We start from the raw sequence: 26,478 nt of genomic DNA on the forward strand, positions 1-26,478 counted from the left end.
TGGTTGGTCTGTTCTGTAAATCTCTCACCCGTGCTCGCAGTATAGGAGTAGGTTGGTCATGCCACTTCCTCATGTCTTATCCATGGGCACGGAGGTAACGCCACAAGGCAACACGCGAAGCAGTCCTGTTGTTGTTTCTCACTCAAGCAGGAAAGCGTTTGCCTTCCATAGGTGAGATTTTTGATGATACCGGTGAGGAGGGGGATTCATCTTCTTTAATTAATTGGATTTTCATTAGTTTGATCAGTTCTTTCATTAGGCCCCTTTGCTTATCCTGATCGTAGTCAAACGTTTCTGATAGTACTACAGGTTCATCACGATTAATCAGTAGAGACACCTGCTCTTGTACTTCACCCAGTCTGCTAACTCTGAGACGTCTGAAATGGAAACATGAGTTGGGGGTAGATGTTGCTCATAGTTTTGGAGTGAAAGAATCAATTCGAAAACTAGGGGTCTTCTCTGTTGGTCCTCGTATCTGTGGAATGCTGCTACTAGTGTGGGGACGTACCTTTCTGGTGCTGCTCTTGAAAGTTTTTGCCATATGTCAGGTGCTGTCCTCACTGCCTCCGGATCATGGTTTTGGCGTGGATCATTGGGAGCAAAATTAGGGTCATATAACATTTCCACCAGGGCTATTTCCCTCAAATACTGGATAGCTTTCTCAATTGTATCCCACGCTTTCATTACAGGCTGCAGAATATCTTTGTAGGGATACCTTTCCCTCACAGCTATCACCATTCGGTCCCAGAGGGTTGCAGCTCCATCCAAACACCTACTAATTCCTCTGTCAATAGATTTGTCTCTGGCAATGTCTCCTAGTTGGCAGGCTTTGTTACCATCTAGAGACAAGCTACTGGCCCCACTATCCCAACAGCGAAGCAACCAGGCGACAGCAGTTTCATTCAGGCGTCGTTCAAATTCCTACCTTGAGCTTTGGATTTCAGTCATCTTGAGAGGTCGACGAACAGTAATAGAGATCTCCTCTTCATCGCTCTCCCCTCCATGCCTCTTGGTTTTTGCTTTTGCCTTTCTTGGTTCTGAGGAAGTCCCCTCGCCTGGATCTTCCTCTAACTCCTCCTCTACTTCTTCTTCTTCTTCTTCTTCTTTTTGCTCTAGACGCGAGGACACCTGCTTCCATTTCTTGCCTTCCATAGGGGCTACTGACACTGTTACTGGTGTCTGCTGTGACTGATCAGGTTTGATTTGAAGATTTCCCCCTTTGGCTTGCACCTCAGCATGGAAACTCTCTTTCTCTAGAATAGTATGATACAGAGTGCGGTAGGCACAAGCCAAGCCCCAAATAAGTCGTACCTCCTTTCATCTATCTAAGCCGCACCATCCCTGACTCAAATGCTGGCTCAGTTTCTCGGGATCCCACAGATGTTCAAGAGTTAAATCCCATGACAGTGCGGGTCCCCATGCTTCTAAGATTCTTCCTAAACCTTTCCATATTCCCTGCCAGTCAGCATTCTCTGGACTTGGAGGAGACTTCTTCCACTTAGCATGAATGGAGAGGAATACATTCAAGGACATTGATAACATGCACACAAGTATGAGCACTAGCTTGGTATTCAAAAAACGTGCAACAAACTGAGAGGGAAGCCTGCAAACTGGTTTGAAAGTCTCAAAATTCAAATTATACAACATTGCATAAAGGCATCAGGCAGGTGCCTCCATCAGTGCCCTTATTTGGTTGTATATGAACACAATTCCACAGCAAGACATCAAGATGTTAATTATAGACCAGTAACTGGTAAGGAACATGATAGCTTTTAATCCCTTATACAGTGCTCCAACAATAAAGAGCAAGCTCATAGCTGGTAACTGCTAAAGGGAGGGGGTGGGGGGGGAACAAAAAGAAACCACTTGGTACAGTGTCTGGAATTTGGCGAACTGCCCAGGCTATAATCTAATCTATGAAGGTCATACCAGCGTTGTAGTCTCGCAGCTTAAAAAATCCTTTTTTCCTACTAACGTTAAAAGCTTCAGATTGCCCACATTCTCCACGAAAAATTTGTCACAGAGTTATCTAGATAAATCTGTGCCCGTGACAGGGGGGCAGTAGGCTCGCAGGCCCACTGGCTTCCCGAAAAAAAAACGGAGCAGCGGCAACGATCTAAGAAACAGAACTTATTTTACTAACTACGATGTTGGAATGCAAGATGACACGATATAATACAATCTAATTGGGAGTAAGGATAATAAATCAAATGAAATAAGAGAGAGGGAGCGAAAGAGCGAGAGCGAGAGAGAGAGAGAGAGAGAGAGAGTTTCCAAAACCAAAATTCCTACTTGATGAAGGCGCACGGCTTGGAAAGCACACCCACTCCTCTCCCTGGCAGCAAGCGAAAGCGAAAAAGACTGTGCGCAACCAGATGACGTATCTTCCGTGATGTATCTTCCTTCTCTGACTGTGAGGTCCTCTGGGATACGTAGTTCTTCTCTTTTGTCCATGATGTTATGATGTGGAATACCAATAGCAAAATTACGAAACCATGACAGCCTTACAATCCAACAGGAGCAGGCCTGATAGAACGTTACAGTGGAATTCCCAAGGCTGCTCGGAAAATAGAATTGCAGTCCTTGCGGGGATGGACTAAACGACTTCATGAAACACTGAGAGATCTGAATGAGAGACCCTGTGATGGCAGACCCAGTGCCCTGCGCATGGCATGAACAACTTGGGCCTCTCCTCTTAGGATACAATTTAAAGGAAATAGTACTTGTGTAAAACTCCAAGTTGGGACAATGAACAACCTTCTGCTCTCTGCCCCTGAAGACTTGGAGCCAGGTACACATAAGATAAAATGGCCTTGGGATGTCCAAGTAGGACCCAAGTGGTGTGGCCTACTTGCACCTTGGGGGAGATTGTACCCCCTAGAAGTAGGGGGAACAGTCATCCCCCAAGTAATTGGCAAATGGCCCTCAGAAATAATACTGCAAACTCTGATTTTCATTGCTAAGGGGACACTAATCATATCATTATGGCAAATTAGAATCCCCCCCTTTGGTACCTGATAAAGTAATACAACCATCAACATCAGGCTGTAGGGTATGGTATAAAAGACCTGGGCATGCTGCTGTGCAAGCAGAAATATTAATGCAAGACAGAAATACTGCATGCATTCTATTGTGGAGAGTGGACTTGCCCATATTGGTACCCATTGAACACTTATTCTACTCCTCATGAGACCAATGGTCCACCAAGACCACCAGGAGAGGCAGAAGCAGCATAAGTGAACACCGATATGTCCCAGTGCCACTGAAGGATCTTCACAACATCCTGATACTGTTCTTAAATAACATCTAACAATGGACTTTTTGAACATCCTTCAAGTTGAAAAGACATAATTGAAAATTCTGAACTCTTTATATTGTGACAGAAGAAGCTATATCTGTCTTGATATAAAATAACATCTGTTACGTTATAAGCTGCACAGAATAGCTTGCCCCTGATATGCTCAATCATGGGTTTAGGCAGTGACTTAGCAATTCCCATACACTCCGCCCCTTCACAGCCTGAACCCATGATTGAGCACCTGGCAAAGTGACACAGCCAGCCCTGGGAGCACAGGTGAAACTAATTCACCTGTGCGACCAAAAGGGGGCGGACCCAGGTTCCATTCCTTCCTAAGCCTCATTTAAGGGCTGGCTGCCAGAAGGGAAGAATCTTCATCTGAAAATTCATTATTTTGGAATATTTAGTAAGCTCTGATCCTTGGGATAGGTAAGAAAATCTTTCTTTCTTTAAATGGTTTGTGATTATCACCCTTTTTGGGGGTGATTTAGAACTGGTTATCTACCATTGCCTTTTCCTACAGTACTGAAGAGGTTGGGAGCGCAGGTGGTGTTTTTCTTGGCCCTCCCAGTAGGAAACTAGGATTCAGACAGAAGAACTGACTAGTTGAATGATTAGTTGCGTGAGTGGTGTCATGTCCAAGGCTATAGCTTCTATGATCTAGGTAGCACACATTGACAAACTGCATAAGAGGAGCAAGAATATACCAGGAAGTAAGCTATTTGGGCTCATTGTGAGAGCTTTAAAGTAGAGCTGTTGAGGGAAAGGGATGTACTGCTGAGTGACAGAGAAGGATAGGGAATGCTGTCTCCCTAGGAAGCAGCAGGAGAAAATCTCAGATTTGTCGTAGAAGTTTGTGGGAGGGCTCCTCTAGGAAGGCAGTGTGTCTGAAAGCCCAGCTGAAGTGTCTCTATACTAATGCACGCAGCATGGGAAATAAGCAAAGGAAGTTAGAAACCATAGTGTGCTTAAAACACTTTCATCTTGTTGACATAATGGAAACATGGTGGGATGACATGCATAAGTGGAACACCACCATTGAGGGCTATAAACTCTTTAGAAGGGATATATAAGGTAGGAGAGGGTGGGGGAGTTGCCCTCTACATTAAGAATCATAGAATCACCAAGGTTGGAAATGACCCACAGGATCATCCAGTCCAACCATCCACCCATCACCAATAGTTCTCACTAAACCATGTCCCTCAACACAACATCCAAACGCTCTTTGAACACCACCAGGGTTGGTGACTCCACCACCTCTCTGGGCAGCCCATTCCAGTGCCTGATCACCCTTTCAGAGAAGTAGTATTTCCTAATGTCCAGCCTGAATCTTCCTTGGCGCAGCTTGAAGCCATTCCCTCTAGTCCTATCACTAGTCACACGAGAGAAGAGGCTGACCCCCAGCTCACTACAACCTCCCTTCAGGTAGTTATAGAGAGCAATAAGGTCTCCCCTGAGCCTCCTCTTCTCCAGACTGAACAATCCCAGCTCCTTCAGCTACTCCTCATAAGGCCTGTGTTCCAGACCCCTCACCAGCTTTGTTGTCCTTCTCTGAACATGCTCCAGGGCCACGATGTCTTTCTTGCAGTGAGAGGCCCAAAACTGGACACAGTACTCAAGGTGCGGCCTCAGCAGTGCTGAGTACAGGGGGACAATTACTTCCCTGTTCCTGCTGGCCACACTCTTTCTGATACAAGCCAGGATGCCATTGGCCTTCTTGGCCACCTGGGCACACTGCTGGCTCGTGTTCAGTCGAGCGTCAATCAATACCCCCAGGTCCATTTCCTCTACACAGTCTTCCAGCCACTCTGCCCCAAGCCTGTAGCGTTGCCTGGGGTTGTTGTGGCCAAAGTGCAGGACCCGGCATTTGGTCTTGTTGAATCCCATCCCATTGGCTTCAGCCCAGCTATCCAGCCTATCCAGATTCCTCTGTAGGGCCTCACTACCCCCAGGCAGATCGACACTTCCAGCCAGCCTGGTGTCATCGGCAAACTTACTGAGGCTGCACTCAATGCCCTCATCCAGGTCATCAATGAAGATATTGAAGAGGACAGGCCCCAGCACCGACCCCTGGGGAACACCACTCGTGACCGGACGCCAGCTGGATTTAACTCCATTCACCACCACTCTTTGGGCCTGGCCCTCCAGCCAGCTCCTTACCCAGCCAAGAGTGTACCTGTCCAAGCCACGGGCTGCCAGCTTCTGCAGAATACTGTGGGAGACAGTGTCAAAGGCTTTGCTGAAGTCTAGGTAGACTACATCAACAGCCTTTCCCTCATCCACCAGACGGGTCACTAGATCATAGAAGATCAGGTTGGTCAAGCAGGACCTGCCCTTCGTGAACCCATGCTGGCTAGGCCGGATCCCCCGGTTGTCCCGCACATGCCGCGTGATCTCCCTCAAGACAATCTGCTCCATAACCTTCCCCGGCACTGAGGTCAGGCTAACAGGCCTGTAGTTCCCCGGATCCTCCCTGCAGCCCTTCTTGTAGATGGGAGTCACATTGGCAAGCCTCCAGTCTTCTGGGATCTCACCCGTCAACAAGGAGCACTGATAGATGATGGAAAGCGGCTCGGCTATCACCTCCGCCAGTTCCCTCAGCACTCTCGGGTGAATCTCATCCGGTCCCATGGACTTGTGGCAGTCCAGTTGGAGTAGTAGGTCTCTGACTGTGTCCTCCTGAATCGTGGGGGGTTTAGTCTGCTCCCCAGTCAAGACTGCCAGGTCAGAGAGTGGAGAAACCCGAGGATAACTGGTCTGACTTTTAAAGACAGATGTAAAGAAGGCATTCAGAACCTCCACCTTTTCCTTATCTTCAGTGGTCACATTCCCAGCCTCATCCAGTAGAGAATGGAGATTCTCCCTGGTCCTCCTCTTAATGTTGATATACTTGTAAAAGAGTTTCTTGTTCCCTTTTACCCCAGCAGCCAGGTTTAGTTCATGAAGTGGATAGACGGTGAAGAACTTCTTCTGAAAAACAGGCAGGAACAAGTGGAAAGCCTGTGGGTTAAAATTAGGGGTGGGACCAATAAAGGACAGTTGGTAGTTGGGGTCTACTACAGGCCACCTGATCAGGAAGAGCCTGTTGATGAGATTTCCCTGCTGCTTCTATGAGAAGTTTCAGGTGCATCTCATCCTGATGGGGGATTTAAATCACTTGGATATCTGCTAGCATAACAACATGGCAAGCTGTAAGTGATGCAGGAGACTCCTAGAGTCCATTGATGATAACTTTCTGGTTCAAGTATTGGACAGACTGACTGGAGATGAAGCATTGCTGGACCTGATGCTTACCAATGCAGGGGAGCTCATTAAAGATATTAAGATTAGAGGCAGCCTTAGCTGCAATGACCATGCCCTGGTTGAGTTCATGATCTCAAGGAACATGGGCTGGGCAAAGAGTAGAGTCAAGACCCTGAACTTGAAGTTTGTTGAAGGAATTGTTGAATGAGATCTCCTGGGAAGAAGTCCTTAGGGGACAAAGCCATCTACTCTTTAAGGGTGTCTTTCTGAAGTCAAACTGAAGGAAAAGGGCAACTACAGATAGAAGCAAGGCTGTAGCATCCCTGTATTCTTCCCAGATGATGTCTGGACTTGCAGAGATGGGATTAGGAAAGCCAAGGTACAGATGGAACTAAATTTGGTGAGGGATGTTAAAAACAACAAGAAGGGATTCTACAGGTACATAGGTCAGAAGAGACAGGCCAAAGAGGGGCCTTCTATGATGGAGTGGTGGCCTCAGTGAACAAAGAGAAGGCAACTGCTGTCATCTACTTGGAATTCTGCAAGGCCTTTGACAGGGTCTTCCACCATATCTTTACCTCTAAATTGAAGAGAGAGAGATTTGAAGAGTAGACTACTCAGTTGATAAGGATTTGGTAGAAGGTCACATCCAGAGGGTTGTGGTCAATGGCTCCATGTCCAGGTGGAGGCTGGTAACAGTGTCTCCCAGGAGTCTGTTTTGGGTCTAGTACTCTTTAACATCTTTATCAATGACATAGACGCTGGAATTGAGTGCACCCTCAACAAGATTGCTGATGACACCAAGCTGAGCAGTGCAGTTGATACGGCAGAAGGAAGGGATCCCATCCAGAGGGACCTTGATAAACTTGAAAGGTGGGCCCTTGTGAACCTAATGAGGTTCAACAAAGCTAAGTGCAGAATTTTGCACTTGGGTCAAGGTAATCCCAGATATGCATACAAACTAGGATAAGAATTCCTTGAAAGTAGCTCTGCTGAGAAGGACTTAGATGTCCTGGTTGATGAAAAACTTATGAGCCAGTAGCGTGCTCTTGCAGCCTAGAAGTCTAACAGTATCCTGGGTTTCATCAGAAGAGGGGTAGCCAGCAGGGTGAGGGGACTATCCCCTTTTATTCTGCCCTTGGGAGGCCCCATCTGGAGTACTGCATCCAAGTCTGGGGCCCCCAACACAGGAAGGATGTGGAGCATTTGGAGAGGGTCCAGAGGAGGGCCAAGAAGACGATTCAAGGGCTGGAGCACCTCTCCTATGGGGATAGGAACTGGCCTTGTTTAGCCTGAAAAATAGAAGGCTGCAAGGAGACCTCATTGCAGCCTTCCAGTGTTTAAAAAAAAAAAAAAAAAAAAAAAAAAGAGGGGAATCAACTTTTTACAAGGGTAGACAGTGATAGGACACGGGGGAATGGTTCTGAGGTCAAGGAGGGAAAATTTAGATTGGATGTCAGGGGGAAGTTCTTTACAGAGAGAGTGGTGATGTGCTGGAACAGGTTGTTCAGAGAGACTGTGGATGCTCCATCCCTGGAGGTGTTCAAGACCAGGTTAGATGGAGCCCTGGACAACCTGGTCTAGTACCAGATCTGGATGTTGGTGGCCCTGCCTGTGGCAGGGGGTGGAACTTGATGATCTTTGAGGTCCCTTCCACCCCAAGCCATTCTGTGATTCATTTGGGCTTGTTCTTGTTTGCTGCAGCACAGGATTGTGCTACTCTACTATTATTACTGTACTTTCCATCACATTATAGTATGATGCATTACATGTTGTCATGGAGTTATCTCTAGATTTATCTGTGTCCATGACAGGGGGGACAGTGTGTTTAGCCTTGTTCTGTGACTAATGGAGCAGGGGGCCCCATGCCTTGGGAATGGGGAAAAGGTGGAAGGGTAGGGAGATGGGCATAAAAACAAAACAGTGGCAACAATCTGAAGAGGAAAGCTGATTTACTAAACATGATTTCAGAATGCAAGATAATATAATACAATTTGAATTGAGGCTAATAAATAATATGAGAGAGTGTCCAAAACCAAAGGCCTTACTCTAAAGCTGAAGATGAAATGGCTAGGTAAATGCACTGCAGAGACAAACAGCAAAAAAAGGGAGCAATCTCATGACTCGCGAGCAATTTTATCTTTCCCTCTGAACACAAAGTTCTCTGGGGCATGTAGTTGTTTTCTTCTGAGAACCAGGTACCTGGAAAATCAGCAGTCCACAGAACTGGAGCATTAAGTCATCAATATAATGATACAACCTGATGTTGTCTGGTTTATCCCACTCTGACAAGTCATAGGCTACCAAACTATGGCAGTAAGTTGGTGAATGTATGTACCCTTGCCTACCCTCCCATGTGAATGCAAATGTGTCTTGCAATTCTTCAGCAATGGGGATACTAAAGAATGCATTAGCTAAATCTAGGACACAATGGTAGGTTTCTAACTCCTTACTCAGTGTATCTAGGAGGGTGGCGATATTGCATACTGCCGTGTGAATTAGTAAGGTGACCTTGTTTAGTTCACTCTAGTCAACTGCCATCTGCCAAGTCCCATCTGTTTTCTAGACCAGCCATATAGGAGAATTATAAGGGCTATGTATGTCTTACGATCCTCACCTTTTCCAATTCTTGTATTACTTGAGATATTTCTTGACCTCCTGGGAGTCTATATGGTCTCATATTAGTGATCCAGTGCAGCTGGGGCACCCAGATAGCCTCATGTTTTGCATAGCCCTGTAGAATTAACTGTACCATCCAGACACTAATACTCCTAATTTGTAATCTGATCTCTCCAATATTAGTTTGGAGAGTCAGTTCCCACAATATACCTATGCCCAATATATACTCTTGCATTGGTGCTATAGGTACTTTGTACTTCTGAGGAGGTAGGCATCTAACACCCCATTTTAACCAGGTTTGCATTACATGGATCACTTTTCTCCCATATCCTCCTATAAGGGTTCATGCACTGGGAATTTTGATGGGTCACCATAAACTATATAGACTTCTCAGCTCCTGTGTCCACTAATGCCATTACTTTGTATTTTTGGGGGACCATCAAATTGACAATATGCTGTAGGGATTCTGGTCCCCTTTGTAGGCCCTAATCCTTGGGGGACCTTGCTCCCCCTTCATGCCATGAGCTGAGAAATCCCCAGGTCTTGTTCTTCTGGAGACCCAGCTGTGACTGCCTGGGCGCCGTGAGGTAGCTGACATTTCTTAGATGGTATGAGGACATCATCTAGCCTCCACACCTGTGGAGGAATCCTATCCATGGTCCTGATACCTTCCATTCTAGTGGAGAAAGGTGTAAAAAGCATTGTTTCTCATATAGTTGCCTCCACAGATTTAGGAGGACATGATAAACAACCTAATCAATCTTACTAAATTGTACTCCAGCCTATACGAGGTCATTCCACGTTTGCCTGAGAGAGACTCTCACAGGCTCTGATTGTGGAAGCCCTGGGGAAGGGTGTGTTTGGGCTTGGTCTTACTAAGGTCAGTATTCTTTTTCTTTGTGGCAGCCAGCCCTTAAATGAGGTTCAGGGAGGGATGGAACCTGGTTCCACCTCCTTCTGGTTGCACAGCTTTCACCTGTGTTCCCAGGGCTGGCTGTGTCCCTTCACCAGGTGTTCAATCATTGGTTCAGGCTGTGACTTAGCAATTCCCATACAAACACCTTCCCAAGGGACTCAAAGTCTTTTTTTGGTTTGTTTGTTTTTTTTTTTCCTAATTTCCTGCTCACAGCCTCATGTGACCCAGCTTGAAAGACCAGGAGAGAATAATAGTCATCTGGCTTTATCATACCAGATATTGTCTTGATATCCCTAATGCAGGCTCCTAGCAAACAGCAAACCTCTCTAGAGAAGTTATTCAGGTGGCGGATAGGTGCCTCAGTGCCCCTCAATTACTAAGACCCTTCACTTTTTTTTTTTTTTTTTTTTTTTAGTGGCACTGGTCTTGATTCAGGTCCTTGGTTGGGCTTTCCTAGTATCATCCCCCCTTTCCAATTTCAAGCTGCTATCCATAACTATCCATATACATAACTTTGTCCTACACTAGAGCCTGAAATTTATTAGCTAGTGGGCTTTCAGGAGCAAGGGGAAGGCTTCTCCTTTCACCCCAAGCAGAGATAAGGGTAAAGCCCCCCTCATCCTTGTGTTTATTCTCTGGTCAGAAGCCTGCTTATCATCATCCCTCCCCTGGCTGGGCTCCAAGACAGGGCTGTCTGTCTGCCCTCACAACCATGTGATATCAGGCATAGATTTCCTTCTCTGATTGCTGAATGCATCTCAGCTTGCTCAGCTGCTCAAAAAGGTCATCCAGTTGGGCACATCTGCACCCATGATACCACCCACCTACCTCAGTCTAACGGGTGGCCTCTAGATTCTAGAGTTCCCCAGAGCCAAAGGTCTGGGCAGTGTTCTCAGGAGGTCTGTCTGGGTGCACACAACAGCCTAGAGAGTTTGTGGGCCCCTTGTCTGCGTTTCTGCCTGTCTGCCACACTGAGTTGTCACCGTGATGGTACTCAGTGGAGAGCTCTCCTCTAGCAACCTGAGATGAGAAGAGCAGCGCACGCTGCTCACCCCCTCTGCCCTGCACACAAATTGCCCTCTCAAACTACTGCACTATGCCCTTCTGATCCATCACACTGTTTGCCCATCCCATTTTCTCCACTCCTGTGTCACTGCGTTCCCTGCTGGCTGCTTTTCTACACACAGGGGGTGATCCCACCACTGCTCCTGGCAGCTATGCTCCCACTACATCAGAGCACCCCTGCCACAAGAAGGGCAGTAGTGCTCAGCAGCTGCTCCCTGACAGGCACTAACTCAGCCTGCAGAGATGATTCCCTGCTTAGGTATGGAACTTGTCCACTCCAGAGCTGAGTGCCTTGCCAAAAACTCTTCTATACTTCTTATGAGGTTTCTGGCTCCAGGATATAAAGCAACTGTTGGAAGAACTCTCTTCCACTGGTCAGCTGTGAGTGCTGAGCAGTTTCAGAGACTTTCCACTTTCCCCATTTATTTAATTACTCTTAATTACTCTCTATTATCCCACATTCCTTTACTGTTTTAGTAAATTAGTTCTCTCCTCATCTCAATCAAACATCTTTTACTTTCTCTGCCAGTCTCTTCCCCCAAGGGGTGGGGGGAAGGTAGGAGGAGTAGAAGGCTACTTGTCACATAATAAACCCTCTCAAACCACTGTGATTAAAATACTTTTAATTTGTAACAAAGGCAGTTATCTACAGATTATGAATCTTCATAAAACAGGCATGCTTCCTTTTGTTTTATCATCTGCCTGCATTCTATAAAAAAAAAAAGACTAAACAAACACTTCACTGATTATAGTTCCACCACATCTTTTGTCCTTTGAGAACATCTTCAACTATAGAACCCTACATAGTCCCAGGCTGAGACTATTTTATAATGAGGATTCTGTAACAACTTCATTAGCTTCAAATACTGCTTTTCAGAAAGGCATCATATTGCTAACTGACAAGAATATTGTTTCCTTCTTTGGTATCTCCAGACTTAAATAGTTTGGGAAGAAAGAGAAGCTAATAATTGAAGTCTCCCTATACTGATCATTAACATTCAGCAGTTCCAATCGAGTTCACAACCATGAAATACCACTCAGAATTTAATTACTTTTTGGGAATAACCAGTAAGATCGAATTATAGACTTCTGGGTTAACCTTTACACACCTGTCCGAAGTTTTCCTCATCAATGCAAAACATGAGATCCAGCTCTGTAGGGTCATTTTCCAGGATCCACTTCAAAGAGTTGTAGTATTCACTGTCCTAGAGGAGATTAAATTTAAATGAAGATGGAAAATATAAAAATTAAGTGATTTAATTTTAAAGTAAATAAAAACATCTAAAATTAGAACTTGAAAGAGGATGAAGGGATGGGAACCTGTTTATATGTACAGCTACTGTAAAGGAAGGTATGATAGATTACTGTATTAACTCCTATTTTTTTTAAGCTGGCATATTTCTAGATTTGTGTAACCTCCCTTAAAATTGCCTTTTATGTGTTATTATTCAATAAATTGATTGTACATACATATTTCGTACAAATGTATACAGCAACATGTAACAATTGGTTAAAGAAGTCTTCTTGATGAAGCTGTTATTTTCAACACAATTTATATGCCACTTAATTACATCAACAGGATGTTATACAGTAACTGATGGCATTGTTACTAAACGTTCTTGAAGTTTCTTGAGAGAGTTGCATCTTTGTTATCATAGAATCATAGAATGGCCGGGATTGAAAAGGACCACAATGATAATCTAGTTTCAACCCCCCTGCTATGTGCAGGGTTGCCAACCACTAGACCAGGCTGCCCAGAGCCACATCCAGCCTGGCCTTGAATGCCTCCACGGATAGGGCATCCACAACCTCCTTGGGCAACCTGGTCCAGAGAGTCACCACCCTCTGTGTGAAAAGCTTCCTCCTAATATCTAACCTAAACCTCCTGTCTCAGTTTAAAACCATTCCCCCTTGTCCCACCACTATCCACCCTCATAAACAGCCATTCCCCTTCCTGTTTATATGCTCCCTTCAAGTACTGGAAGGCCACAATGAGGTCTCCCCAGAGCCTTCTCTTCTCCAAGCTAAACAAGCCTAGTCCCCTCAGTCTTTCCTCATAGGAGATGTGCTCCAGCCCTCTGATCATTTAGTGGCCCTCCTCCAGACCCACTCCAAGAGCCCCACATCCTTCCTGTACTGGGGGCTCCAGGGCTGGATGCAGCACTCCAGATGGGGCCTCACAAGAGCTGAGTAGAGGGGGACAATCACCTCCCTGTCCTTGCTGGCCACCCCTTTTTTAACGCAGCCCAGAACACAGTTGGCCTCCTGAGCTGCAAGCGTACACTGCTGGCTCATGTCCAGCTTCTCGTCTACCAGGACCCCCAAGTCCTTCTCCGCAGGGCTGCTCTCAAAGAGATCTTTGCCCAGTTTGTATAAATACCTGGGATTGCCCCAACCCAAGTGAAGCGCCCTGCACTGGGCCTTATTGAACCTCATTAGGTTCACATGGGCTTACTCTGGATGGCTTCCCTTCCTTCCAGAGTATTGACTACACCACTCAGCTTGGTGTCATCTGCAAACTTGCTGAGGGTGCACTTGATGCCATCGTCTATGGCATTGATGAAGATGTTGAAGAGCAAGACCAACCCCTGAGGGACACCGTTTGTGACCGGCCTCCACCCTGACACAGAACCATTGATCACAACACTTTGTCTGCGTCCAGCCAGCCAATTCCTAATCCATGCCTCTCCAATTTAGAGAGAACAATGTGGTGAGGGACCATGCCAAAGGCCTTGCAGAAGTCCTGATAGATGACATCCACCGCCCTTCCCCCATCCACTGAAGCCATAACTCCATCATAGAAGGCCACCACATTGGTTAGGCACAATCTGCCCTTGGTGAAGTCGTGCTGGCTGTCTCGAATCACCTCTTTATCTCGTATGTGCCTTAACATAGCTTCTAAGAGGATCTGCTCCATGATCTTCCCAGGCACAGAGGTGAGGCTCACCGGACTGTAGTTGCCCAGGTCTTCCTTTCTTAAAAATGGGAGTAATATTTCCCTTTTTCCAGTCACTGTGGACTTCACCTGACAGCCATGATTTTTCAAATATAATGGAGAGCGGCTTGGCAACCACATCAGCCAGCTCTTTCAGAACCCTAGGATGGAAATCATTCAGCCCCATGGACTTATACATGTTCAGTTTCATGAGGTGGTCTCGGATTTGTTCCACTATTACAGTGGGACGAAATCCACTCCCTGCACCCTCACCTAGATGCTCATGGTCCTGACAGACATGGGAAGCCTGACCACCTGTGAAGACTGAGGCAAAGCACTCATTGAGTACCTCAGCTTTTTTTTTTTTTTAAATGTGCGAGGAAGCCAGCTCCCCATTATTTTTCATCAGAGGAGGTGCTGATAAGTTTTAAGTGTCCTTACCACTGATTCCATATCTTTCAGAATTATTGGCTTCCCCAGCATCATCTTGTAAAAAGGTCTGATGAAGAAGCCTAAAAGAAAGGGGAAAGCGTCACCTCCGTTATTCTGCATTTTCACTTTATGCAAAGACAGACTGCTCAAGGACACAACACTACACATCTTATTGTGCCTGCAGGAAAGAAATACCCTTAAATATTTATAAGAAGAATAAATCATTATAATTGTTAAATAAATGAGTAATAATTTTACAAAACAATTTATGCTGCAGTTGGCACCAGTGCAACTGTTTTGGCTTCAGCTGGTTTGCATGGAAATGTCTTGTACAAGGTTATTGGTTATTCTTTAGGATATAGATAATTTATCTAAGATTATCTAAGGTTAATAAAATGGAGAACAAAACAGAACTTGACATGAAATCTATTATCTTGACAAAAAGAACTATTTAAAGTAAAAATGGTATTTCCAAAGCTTCCAAAACAATATTTTCTCTGACTTAATGAATTATTGAAGTGATTTAACAAAAATTCAGTTATAGTAGCGTAGCCATACAGCGTGGCAACTCACCATCCAATAGTTTCCCATGATACACTGCCAGGCCAGCAACTCGTCCAATAAACATGAAATATGAAAGATGATCTTCGTTACAAAGACCTGAATTAGGATTAATCTGAAGTGTATAGTTGTCCCTTTTTTGAAGAAAGAAAAAAATCGAATCAAGTTTTTGAATAAGCAGATATTCAGATACGTTAATAAATAATGTGAGCTCAGGGCTATTTCTTGTCCATCCTGTGTAATACTTTAGTAATCATAATGATGATCTGACAAAGGTTCCTAATAATCCTACTTGTGGGGTAACAGATTCCACCTGTGGCAAGTTTAAGGTGCGCAGGGAAAATAGCTTTATCCTCTGCTGTACGCATCACAGTATACTTCCCTAACAAACAAACACAGTACCTGTTAATGAACATCTCCCTGATTACAGAGGGTCACTGAATCTCACTCAAATGTGACCTTGGGCAAAAGAAAAGGGAGCAGATGGACTCGTGAATGTGCAAATGAATCCTGAACTTCACAATGTATCACCTCAGTTTGTAAAGCCTGTAGATTAATGTTCTTAATTCTTCAGTACCTTCACACATTACAAGACCTAAAAGCAACTACCACGCAAAAGAACCCTAATTTCTTATAAAGGGAACCAGTAAAATTGTTTCATACAGGGAGATGACACTTGTGCTATGTGGTCAACTGAAGCATGCCCAAGATGAGACACAAGAGACAAACACACAAATAGCTCAGTAGGTTTCCCTCAAACAAACCAGGTTCAACTGATAAGACAGAAACATTGTGCAAGGTCTAAACTAGTAATTTCCAGTTTCCCAAGATATTTCTATAGATTTCAATTTTGCTAGTACACTAACAGATTCCTAAAAATCACAACTAAACCCCATTTTCTATTCCATTTATTTAAATAAAATTATTAGGACTTAAAACAATAAAACATTCTGTACATTGCTGAGTTAATTAATAAATGAACAGTAATTGTTAATCTCTGAATGTATACATACTTCCAGAAATTAAGTTTTGAATTCTCTTTTCCATCAGTATTGTATACGGTGGAAAGTTCAGGGAAACACCACTTACAGATACTAGAGAATGTCTGCTTCTAACCAGTGTAAGGTTTTACTGACTTTGACTGTCGATAGCGACAGTATTAATCTAGAGTGAATGTTTACAATTTAAAATATAATGTTATTTTCAAGTAACTGCAGTGACCTATACCACGTAATTCAGGCAAGTCCAACCTGCAACCTACACATGGCCCAGCCCAGTTTGTCCTGCAGCCACTTCCTGCCATGCACCATCCTGCCAGTGGCTCTTCCTCACCAAGCAGCCCAGCTCAGCCCTGAGCATGCACCCATTGCTCAGCAACAACCGAACATCACTGTGCAACTGGCACTGTCTGGGCTGAAACCAGAGCATTGGGAAGCGTGGTGCTGACTCAAGTTATGGCAGGTAATTTTATGCACTGTAATACATTGGCTACATGCAGTCCTGTGAAGAGAGAAAACATGCAGCTGTGATTTGTGTTTAATAAAGATTTGAGAATGCTTTAATATTGCTGAAAAAAATCAATTTTTTTTTTTTTGGTGTATTTGCTACTCCAGTTTCAGTGTGCTTAAGTACATTACCTTCAAAGATGCAATCAGATATTTAACTAAAAAAAAAAAAAAGATAGTGTCTCTTTACTAGACTTGTATAAGCCCTGTCTTACCAAAGAAAGATATTCCTCACTTAACAGTCACACCTTATTCGCATCACCACTTTTTGGCAGTATGTACATTTGTAATCTGTTTTCAAAAATGAAGTACAGGAGGAATAAAATCAAAACAAAAATCTGATGAACACCTTGAAAACTAAGAACTGCAACCACTTCCATTCAATCTGACTGTTGCAACAGTTTCACAAAAATGAAGTAAAATATCCCACTAGTTTTATGGGTTTTGCCTTAAGTGTTTTAATAGAAATCTTAAAGATTAAAAGAAGTTTTGTTACATATATAAATGAACCATATTATGTATTTTATGAGGGCTGCTCTGAAAGTAATACCTCCTGTTTTATCATGTTGGCCCATGACATCTGTCATGGTTTTATGACTTTTGGTTATCGGTATTCCACATCATAACATCATGTAGTACACTGGGAGTTAAAGAGTTAATGCTCCAATTCCATTAATCATGGATAGTTCTGGGTACCTGGTTCTCAGAAGAAAAGAACTACATACCACATCCCCCAGAGGACTTTGCGTTGTTCTTTTCTGTTTTCCGTTCAGAGGAAAAGACTGTTCGCATATCACGAGATGTCCCTCTTTGCCCTTCTGCTCAGCCCAGCTAGACATCTCAATTCAGCATTAGAGTAAGCCCCTTGGTTTATCAGACACTCTCTCTCATTTTATTTATTTGCTTCCATTCTAATTATATTGTATTATATTGTGTTATCTTGCATTCTGATATATCATTTAGTAAATTAACTTTCCTCCTCAGATCATTATCACTGTTTTGTTTTTAGGCCCATCTGCCTACCATTTCCCCTTTTCTCCCTTTCCTTTTCTTGGGGCATGGGTCCGTGGGTCCCCCTGCCCCGCTAGTCATGGAACCAGGCAGAACAAGCCCGTAAACCGTTGACATTCTTGATGGAGAATGCGGGCATAGGCCACCTTGACTGGGAAAAGACATCTACAACAAATCTCTCTGCTCTCAGAGAGCTCTGTTAGAAAGCTTATAAATACTGTACTGAAGTCCAGGAGGACTATCAATATTCTAGGATATTTGTAAACTTCTTGGATGCTGCTAGCTTGCTTCTGTAAAGAGGAAAAAAAAAAATGCTTTCTCTTATAGAAGTGCCCTTCAAGGGACTGCATTCCATCATTTTTTTCCTTAATGCTCAGAACATATTGGACCTTAATTGTTTGCCACTCTGCTCTATGGAGCTATAAATAAATATATAATCAATTGAAAACACTGATGGAGATACCTACCCGGTATCTGCATACAATGTGGCATACAACTCCAGAGGGAGTTGCTAATTTTATAGACCTTGTGATTTTTAAACTGCCTCCCACCTCATTGTGGCCTTCCAGTACTTGAAGGGAGCATATAAACAGGAAGGGGAATGGCTGTTTACGAGGGTGAATAGTGATAGGTTAAGGGGGAATGGTCTTAGACAGGGAATATTTAGGTTAGATATTAGGAGGAAGCTTTTCACACAGAGGGTGGTGACCAGATTGCCCAAGGAGGTTGTGGATGCTCTGTCCCTGGAGGCATTCATTCAAGGCCAGGCTGAATGTGGCTCTGGGCAGCCTGGTCTAGTGGTTGGCGACCCTGCCCATGTCAAGGGGGTTGAAACTAGATTATCATTGTGGTCCTTTTCAACCCAGGCCATTCTATGATTCTATGAGACAGGGATGCTGTGGCTTAGACAGGTCTGAGGCGGCACAAATTATTTGGGGCGTGGCTTACGCTAATCAGGCCTTATTCAGTACTATCCCAGAGAGGGGGAGAGTCTCTGAAACTGAAAGGGTGATCCTCTGAGCTGGAAGGGCGAGTCTCCTCACCAAAAGAGAGTCTCAACCAAGAGGGAGAATCTCCAGGTCCAGAAGGAGAGTCTCCTAGTTGAGAAACAGAATCTCCAGACTGAGTGAGTGTCTCCAAGCTGAGAAGGAAAGCCTCCAATCCGAAAGCAAGAATCTCGAATCTGAGAGAAAAGACTTCCAATCTGAATGAGACACCTTCCAAAATGGACAAGACGCTTTCTAATCTGAGGGAGATACCCTACGAGCCGTGAGAGACGCCTACAGAACTGAGCAAGACTCCCTCCAATCCAAACTAGACAGTCTCCAAACAGAACAATACAGCCTTCAATCTCAACAAAACACCCTCCAAACTGAATGAGACACCCTCCAACCCAAATCAAACAGTAACCAAACCAAACTTCAATCTCAACGAGACATCCTCCAAGCTGAACGAGACCGCCTCCTAACCAAACAAGACAGACTCCAAGCCGAGCTAGAGAAAAAGAGCATTGAAACTGACCAACCTAATCAATCACAGGAGGCACCAGAATTGATGTCAGTTGCCCCTGTAAGAGGATGAAAATAGAAATGAATGTCACCTCATTTAGAATGAAAGAAAGAGGAAGAAGAAGATTTTTATAAAAGAGAAGAGAGTAAAGGAGGAAGGTCAAGGGGAGTGGCCCCTATCTGCAGGGGATGAGCCATAAACTAGATCACAGTCACCAACGCCAAGGAGAGCCAGAAGAGAAGACAAAGGTGAGGAAGACATAGTCACTATTACTACTTGACCTCTGAAAATGGCTGAAATTCGAGGTTAAAGATTTTCACGGCAACCAAATGACTCCATGTCAATGTTTTACGGGCTGGTTAGGCTGGGTTCCATGACTAGCGGGGCAAGGGGACAGACCCACACCCTATGAAAGGGAAAAGTGGAGAAAAAAAAAAGGGAAAAGGGTAGAGAGATGGGCCTAAAAACAAAAGCAGCGGCAGCTATCTGAGGAGAAACAAACTAATTTACTAAACAAGATATTGGAAAGAAAGATAACACACTATAATTCAATATAATTAAAACTGCAGCTAATAAATAAAATGTGTCTGAAGGCCTTACTCGTAATGCTGTGATGAGACGGCACCTGCAACACAGATGAGCCAGATGATCAAAAGACAGTGAGGGAAAGTGAAGTACGAACAGTTTTTAATCTTCCCCTCTGAATGGAAAATGGAAATGAAACAGCACACAGTCCTCTAGGGAATGTAGTACGTAGTCCTTCTCTCCTGAGAAACAGGTACCGAGAAATACCCACAATCTGTGGAACTGGAGCATTAACACTTAAACTCCCAGTGCACTACATGATGTTATGATGTGAAATATCGATAACCAAAAAACCCCAAAAAACAACAACAAAAAAAAAAAACCATGCCATTCCACCCCTTATTCCACATAACTACATCATGCTTAATATATACAGACAAACAATAATTACCAGGCATTACACACACACGCTATATATAAACACAGCGTTACTGACTGCACTCCTCCAACATCAAATTCCCTTGGGGTACACATGGAACATCTCCATTTTTCTGCATCACCCACCAAGCGGACACAGGTCCCTCAGCAAAAACAGCTCCATGAAGATATCAGCCCTTCACAGAAGTTGGAACGACCCAAACCACTTTTCCGAACATGCACTTTGCATGTACTACCAGGACCCACACTATGTAGAGAACTAGAATGGGCAGGAGCATCACGATTGATAGATCCTCTAGTATTGACCAACCAGGTGGCTTCTGCCAAATGCTTCTCCCAGTGCTTATATGTCCCACCACTCACTGCTTAAAACATAGTTTTTTAACAACCCATTGTATAGTTCAATTTTACCAGAAGCAGATGCATGATCGGGAATATGATAAATCCACTCAATGTCATGTTCTTTGGCCCAAGTATTTACAAGAGAACTATTGAAATGAGTCCCATTATCTGACTCAGTTCTTTCTGGAGTGCCATGCCTCCATAGGACTTGTTTCTCGAGACCTAATAGGGTGTTTCTGGTGGTAGCATGGGACACTACATACGTTTCAAGCCACCCAGTGGTTGCCAATAAAACGTTAAGCACATAATGCTTACCATCACGGGTTTGCGGCAAAATGATATAATCAACCTGCTACACCTCCCCCATTCATGGTTTTGCCATCGCCCTTTCCTCCCATGAAGTTTCATTTTCTTGGCTTGTTTAATTGTGGTGCATATGTCATAGATACGAATAACCAGTGCAATAGCATCCATAGTTAAATCCACCCCTCCATCTCTAGCCCACTGTATAAACAACAGATGCACAGAGTGGTGTGGCTAAACAGCTAACTACAGACTGCATAACCAGAAAGATTAACATTGTGGAAAAGAAAAACAAAAAAAAAAAAAAAAAAAAAGAGAAAACTCACCCGTATCCTAGACTCACAGAAAAACTCCAAAAATAGTAATCTCCAAAAAGAAACCCTTCTTAAGAGGCAGTCAGCCCTTAAATGGGGGTCTAGGAGAGGTGAAGCCAGGCTCCACCCCTTCCAGTCACACAGGTGAATTGCCTTCACCTGTGCTCCAATGGCTGACTCAGTGCTTGCCTCAGGTGATCAGAGGTTCAGGCCATGAGTCAACAATTCCCATACACTACACTCTTTCACTGTGTGAACCAATGATCACGAGGGTGAGTCTTCCCTAATACAGAAATCTGACACATCGCAACACTTATACAATTTCCCTTCGCGATGCATGTTGACACAATTTAAGATGAGTGATGATCGGTGACAGTTCATGTTGTTTCATGGGTCAGTGCTCGATGGTGTTACTGGAGACGTGGTCGTGAGGTGCAGGTCCATCCTATGCTCCACCAGTCCCATGTAGACCATCACTAGGTGTCGCACGTGATCTCACAGCAACACTGGAATGATTTGATGGCATTTTGTTCCTTCTGGTGATCCTAGAGACTCAAAGACTCACAGAGAGTAATACAGATGTTTCAAAGGTACCAGGAGGGGAAGGTCAGCCCTCCAGGGCAAGATACAGGCCTTATTTCTATCCTGGGTCAACACTTCAGCTTGTATTGGGGCATGCCCCAGCTGCCTGTACTATACCTTGTGGCCAGATGTCTGCGGCTGCAAAACTATATCAGGCACCAAAGGGGGTGTCCTGATCTGCCATAGGGACATGATGGGGGTCCCTTTAGCAATGAAGATCAGAGTGTTGACTATAATATCAGTAGGCCATGTACCTATTACCAGAGGGACTACCGAGCCTCCCACCTCCAATAATCTCCCCCAAGGTGCAAGTAGACCAAACCACTTAGGTCCTACCTGCACCTTCCAAGGCCATTTTATTCTATGGGTGCCCAGATCTAAATTTTCAGGGGCAGAGAGCAGAAGATTATTTTCATTACCAATCTGGGGTCTTACCTGATTATCAGTGCCCATAATTTGGATCCTAAGCAGGGAGGCCAATGTTGTCTGTAGCATTTTCAGGGCACTGGGTCTGCTGTCTCAAGGTTTTTCATTCAGGTCCCACAGGGTTTCGTAGAGTCTTTTTGTCCACCCCTGCAGGAACTGAGAGTATGTCTTCAGAGTAGCCTTAAGAATACCATTAGAGCATTCAATAAGGCCTGCCCCACTGGATTATATGGCAGGTGGAATCCCCATTCAATGTTGTTATCTTCTGCCCAGCGCTGTATCACTGCACCAGTAAAATGAGTCCCTTGGTTGCTCTTGATGACTTGAGGTGTCTCGTAGGCAGACATCGGTTTAGTAAATGCCTTGATAGTATAAGCCTGGTTTGCTTTTGGTACTGGATAGGCCTGCAGTAGCGCACTTGCGGTATCGATGCTGGTCAGGGCATATCTTGCCCCCTCATACCGAGGGAGGGGCCCAATGTAATCAACCTGCCATTGCTGGAGAGGATTGTGTCCTCTAGCAAGATGGGCTGTTGTTTCGGGCAACGATCTCAGTCTCATCTTGGAGCAAGAATCACAGTCTCGGCATGCCTGGGTGATGACACATAGCTGAACGGGCAGTCCCCCGTGCTTTAGCAGCTGACCACATTGTCTTTTGTCCAGCTTGCCATAGCTTCTGATGTAACCAACGGGCGATGTTCTCAGATGGTGAATTCTCAATCCATCGAACTCGGGCCAGTGTGTCGGCTTTCTCATTTCCCAGTGACTGTAGGGGTTGGTGACCAGAAACATGGTAGACATGTACAGTCCTGTGTTTAACTGCATTTCATATGTCTAACCACATATCTTTGCCCCAGATTGGTCGGGCATGGATAGTCCATTCCTGGGTGGCCCACTGTGCAATCCAAAGAATGAGCCCCCCGTATGCAGCCCAACTATATGTGCAGATATTCAGGATACCATCAGCAGGTTCCTTGGTTATAACCATCCACACGGCTCGCAGTTCTGCCCATTGGCATCTGACCATCCCCCTCGTCAAACCAGACTGTCTTGGTGGAAGGATGGTATGCTATTGCTCTCCACTTGCTCAGGTTGCCCTTGCTGGACCCATCTGTGTATCAGGCATCTTCAGAGATAGGATATTTCCCCTCCTGGACAGGACTCTTCTCTGGTGGAGCAACCAACATTTGTTTTGGTGATGCACTATGATATGTCACTGGGCCTAGGATCTTCTGGAGTTCTCCTTTAAATGGTGATTAAGACAGACTACTCTGGCTGCGATAGGTGACCCATCATGCCACCGTTTGTGCTTGGGCCACCCCTGTCTTAGGAAGGTGGGTCAGATCTTTCACCCGCTCCTGAATTGGCAGGGTGGTCTTAACTATGATTTCAGCTGTTTGGGTTATCTGCTCTACCACCTGTAATGTGGAGTAGGCAGCTAATAACTGCTTTTCAATCATACTGTATATTTCTTCTGCTCCGTGCCAGACCTGAGACCAGAATCCAATGGGGGACTGAACAGAACTCTGGCGCTGCCACAGGCCCCAGCCAAAGCCATCCTGAGTGACATGAACGGCCAACTCAGCTGGGAGGGTAGGATCAAATATACCCAGTGCCTGGGCTTGTTTAACTGCCAGTTTTGTCTGTTGGAAAGCATCCTGTTCCGTTCTGCCCCAGTCCCATAGTTGCCCCTTTTTCGTGAGTCTGTACAGTGGCATCAGCAGCTGCGCTAAACGAGGTATAAAGGAATGCCACTACCCCAAAATACCTAAAAACTCCTGCAGCTGATTTGGTGTTGTAGGGACTGGGAATGCCTGAACCTTATCTATGACAGCACTGAGTAGTACTTTGGTCTTTCCTGACCAAACTACCCCCAGGAATTTTACGGACAGGCCTGGACCTTGCACCCTCTGAGGATTTATAGCCCGTCCACTTTCCTGCAGATAGGTAGTTAATGAATCTGCTGCCTGTCCTACCGCCTCCAGTGAGTCGGATGTCAACAGGAGATCATCAATATAATGATACAAGTTAACATTATCAGGTTTTCTCCAATTAGCCAGGTCACGTGCCACTAGATTATGGCAATATGTTGGCAAATGCAGGAACCGCTGTGGCAGGACCTGAAAGGTCCACTGCCTGCCTCCCCATGTAAACGCAAACTGGTCTTGAGATTCTTCAGCAATTGGAATACTGAAGAACGTATTTGCTAAATCTAGGACACAATGGTACGTTTTTATCTCCCTAATCAATGTGTCCATTAGGGAGGCAATATTGGGTACAGCTGCATGAATAGGTGGTGTGATTTTATTTAATTCTCTATAATCCACTGTCATTCTCCATGTTCCATCTGACTTCCGCACTGGCCTTATGGGGGAATTATATGCACTATGTGCAGGTGTTATATTGCTAACTTTTTCTAATTCCTGCACAGTTCTTGTTATTTCATCTTGTCCACCTGTGAGTCTATACTGTCTCACATTAGTAATCTGGCACAGTTTTGGCAGGCAAATAGGCTCATGCTTCACATGGCCTCTCAATATTGCCTGTACTGCCCAGATGCTAATGCACCTTTGTCAAAGTCTGAACTCCCCCACAGTCGTCTGGAGAGACAGACCCCATAAAATATCTATGCCCAGGATGTACTCTCTGACTGGGGCAATAGACACTTTATACTCCCAGGGTGGGAGACGCCCAACCCCCTATTTCAACCATGTTTGGGTGACCGGAATGGTCTGTCCCCCCAAAACCACCAATCATCACTCTATTACTATTTAATTTAGTCAGATCTTGGTAAATTATCGATGTTTCTGCATCTGTATCAACCAATACCATCACCCTCTGAATATTTTCAGGACCAAAAAATAGTCAATTCTACATAGGGCCTCCGGTCCCATCTGGAGGCCCTAGGGGGACTAGCATCCCTTGTCAGACCATAAATTGTGCTATGGCTAAGTCTTTTACCTCTGGTGGCTCAGGCATCATGGCCAGAGACACCTGAGGAGGCTTCTTTTTTCTACTAGGAACTATAAAATCTTCTAAGTTCCATGCTGTCATTGGTAATTTGTCAATAATTCTTACCCTATGCTTTTTGGGGGTAATTTTGAAATTTTTGATTGTCCTTCAACTGTTTCCATAGCTGAAGGAGGAAATGATTGGGCTGGCAAACAATTTTCACAAATTAGACCCCTGTCCAGATTAAGTCATTAAACATTTGCTTTCTGGATACTTGTATGGTTCTTCGATTGAGGAGTCTGTACGGTTGGTCTCCTAGTTTTAGTTACTGGAAGAACTTCTGCTTCTTCCAATGTTTGAATATCACGCCTGGTCTGCAGGTGCTCTGTCTCCCCCAGATCGGCTATGTCAACAGTTTATGGGCTGGTTCGGCCCAACATGGGGCATGAACCCACGACCCTGAGATTAAGAGTCTCATGCACTTGGGCAGCCTGTTGGACTACAGAATCTGAGGCCACCAGGGGGTTCAGTATAGAAACTAAAGTCCCATATAGATGGGAAGGGGCCTGCTGCAGGATCAAGTCTCTCATACCCGCTGAAAATCTAACCATATCTGGGCTGTCAAATGTATCTTCATAGATCGCCTCTTTTATACCCAATTCGCAAATGTAATTTTGAAGGTCCTCCATGGAGGGCCATAACCCTGTATGTAACGGTATATCTGATTTATTAGGCCAGACCATACAGCATGCTGTCATCAACCAATCTATTATGGAATGGTTTTCATTGGTATATTGGATGCTAGCATATAGCCTCTGCCTAAGGGCAGGGTGCACAGTAGTAGTTGTTAACTTAGCGATTTCTGGTCCATTCACCACAACACTTTCTGCCCCCAAATCCCATAATCTTAATAGCCAAGTTCGCACACTTCCTCTAGGTTTCCGTTAGAACCATTGTACTAGGTCCATTAATTCTGTTGCCGTATATGGATGGGCCGTTACATGTAAGTGACTTTGGGCAGGGGGCCACTCCTACTGATCTATCTTGTATCATTTTCATTTTTTGAGTTATTATAGGACGGATCTCCAAGGGTCCCATTGCAAGCAAAACATCAAGATCCAATTTAGATTTTTTATTTTCTGGATCAACCAGGACCATTGATTCAGGAACCTGGTTATTATCTATTAAAATATTACAGATCTGTCCTATTGGAAAATTCAAGGTTGCTTTTTTTCCCCGTCAATATACCGAGTTCTTGCTCAAATTTTTCGATGCCATCTCAATAACTGGCTTTCATTTTCTAAGGTATTGGCCCTCATTACGGCCATCTTTAAAGCATTTAACAGTGGCTATGCCACCATAGAGGCAGCTAACTGCCATTCTTTTGTAACCAGTATATCTTTGCTAAACCCATGAAAATAGTCCACCATGCAGAAAGGGGAAATATTTCCCTTAACATGTAGTAGACCCCATTTTTCAATTATGGTTACCAACACATAATAA

At 44.5% G+C, this 26,478-nt stretch overlaps 1 protein-coding gene across 10 annotated transcripts in view; it reads right to left on the bottom strand.

Annotated features, from left to right (window-relative positions):
* The window catches only part of NEDD4L (NEDD4 like E3 ubiquitin protein ligase), a 399,166-nt gene that overhangs the window by 33,203 nt on the left and 339,485 nt on the right, over nucleotides 1–26,478 (bottom strand). For all 10 annotated transcript variants that reach the window (XM_046905153.1, XM_046905152.1, XM_025144553.3 and 7 more), the window contains 3 exons: nucleotides 15,082–15,203; nucleotides 14,518–14,588; nucleotides 12,251–12,346 (listed from right to left, as the gene is read on the bottom strand). In XM_046905153.1, coding sequence (XP_046761109.1) covers nucleotides 12,251–12,346; nucleotides 14,518–14,588; nucleotides 15,082–15,203 — 289 coding nt within the window. The remainder of the gene's footprint in view (nucleotides 1–12,250; nucleotides 12,347–14,517; nucleotides 14,589–15,081; nucleotides 15,204–26,478) is intronic.

The sequence above is a fragment of the Gallus gallus genome, chromosome W, assembly GCF_016699485.2.
Source record: "Gallus gallus isolate bGalGal1 chromosome W, bGalGal1.mat.broiler.GRCg7b, whole genome shotgun sequence".
Classification (NCBI taxonomy): Eukaryota; Metazoa; Chordata; class Aves; order Galliformes; family Phasianidae; genus Gallus; species Gallus gallus.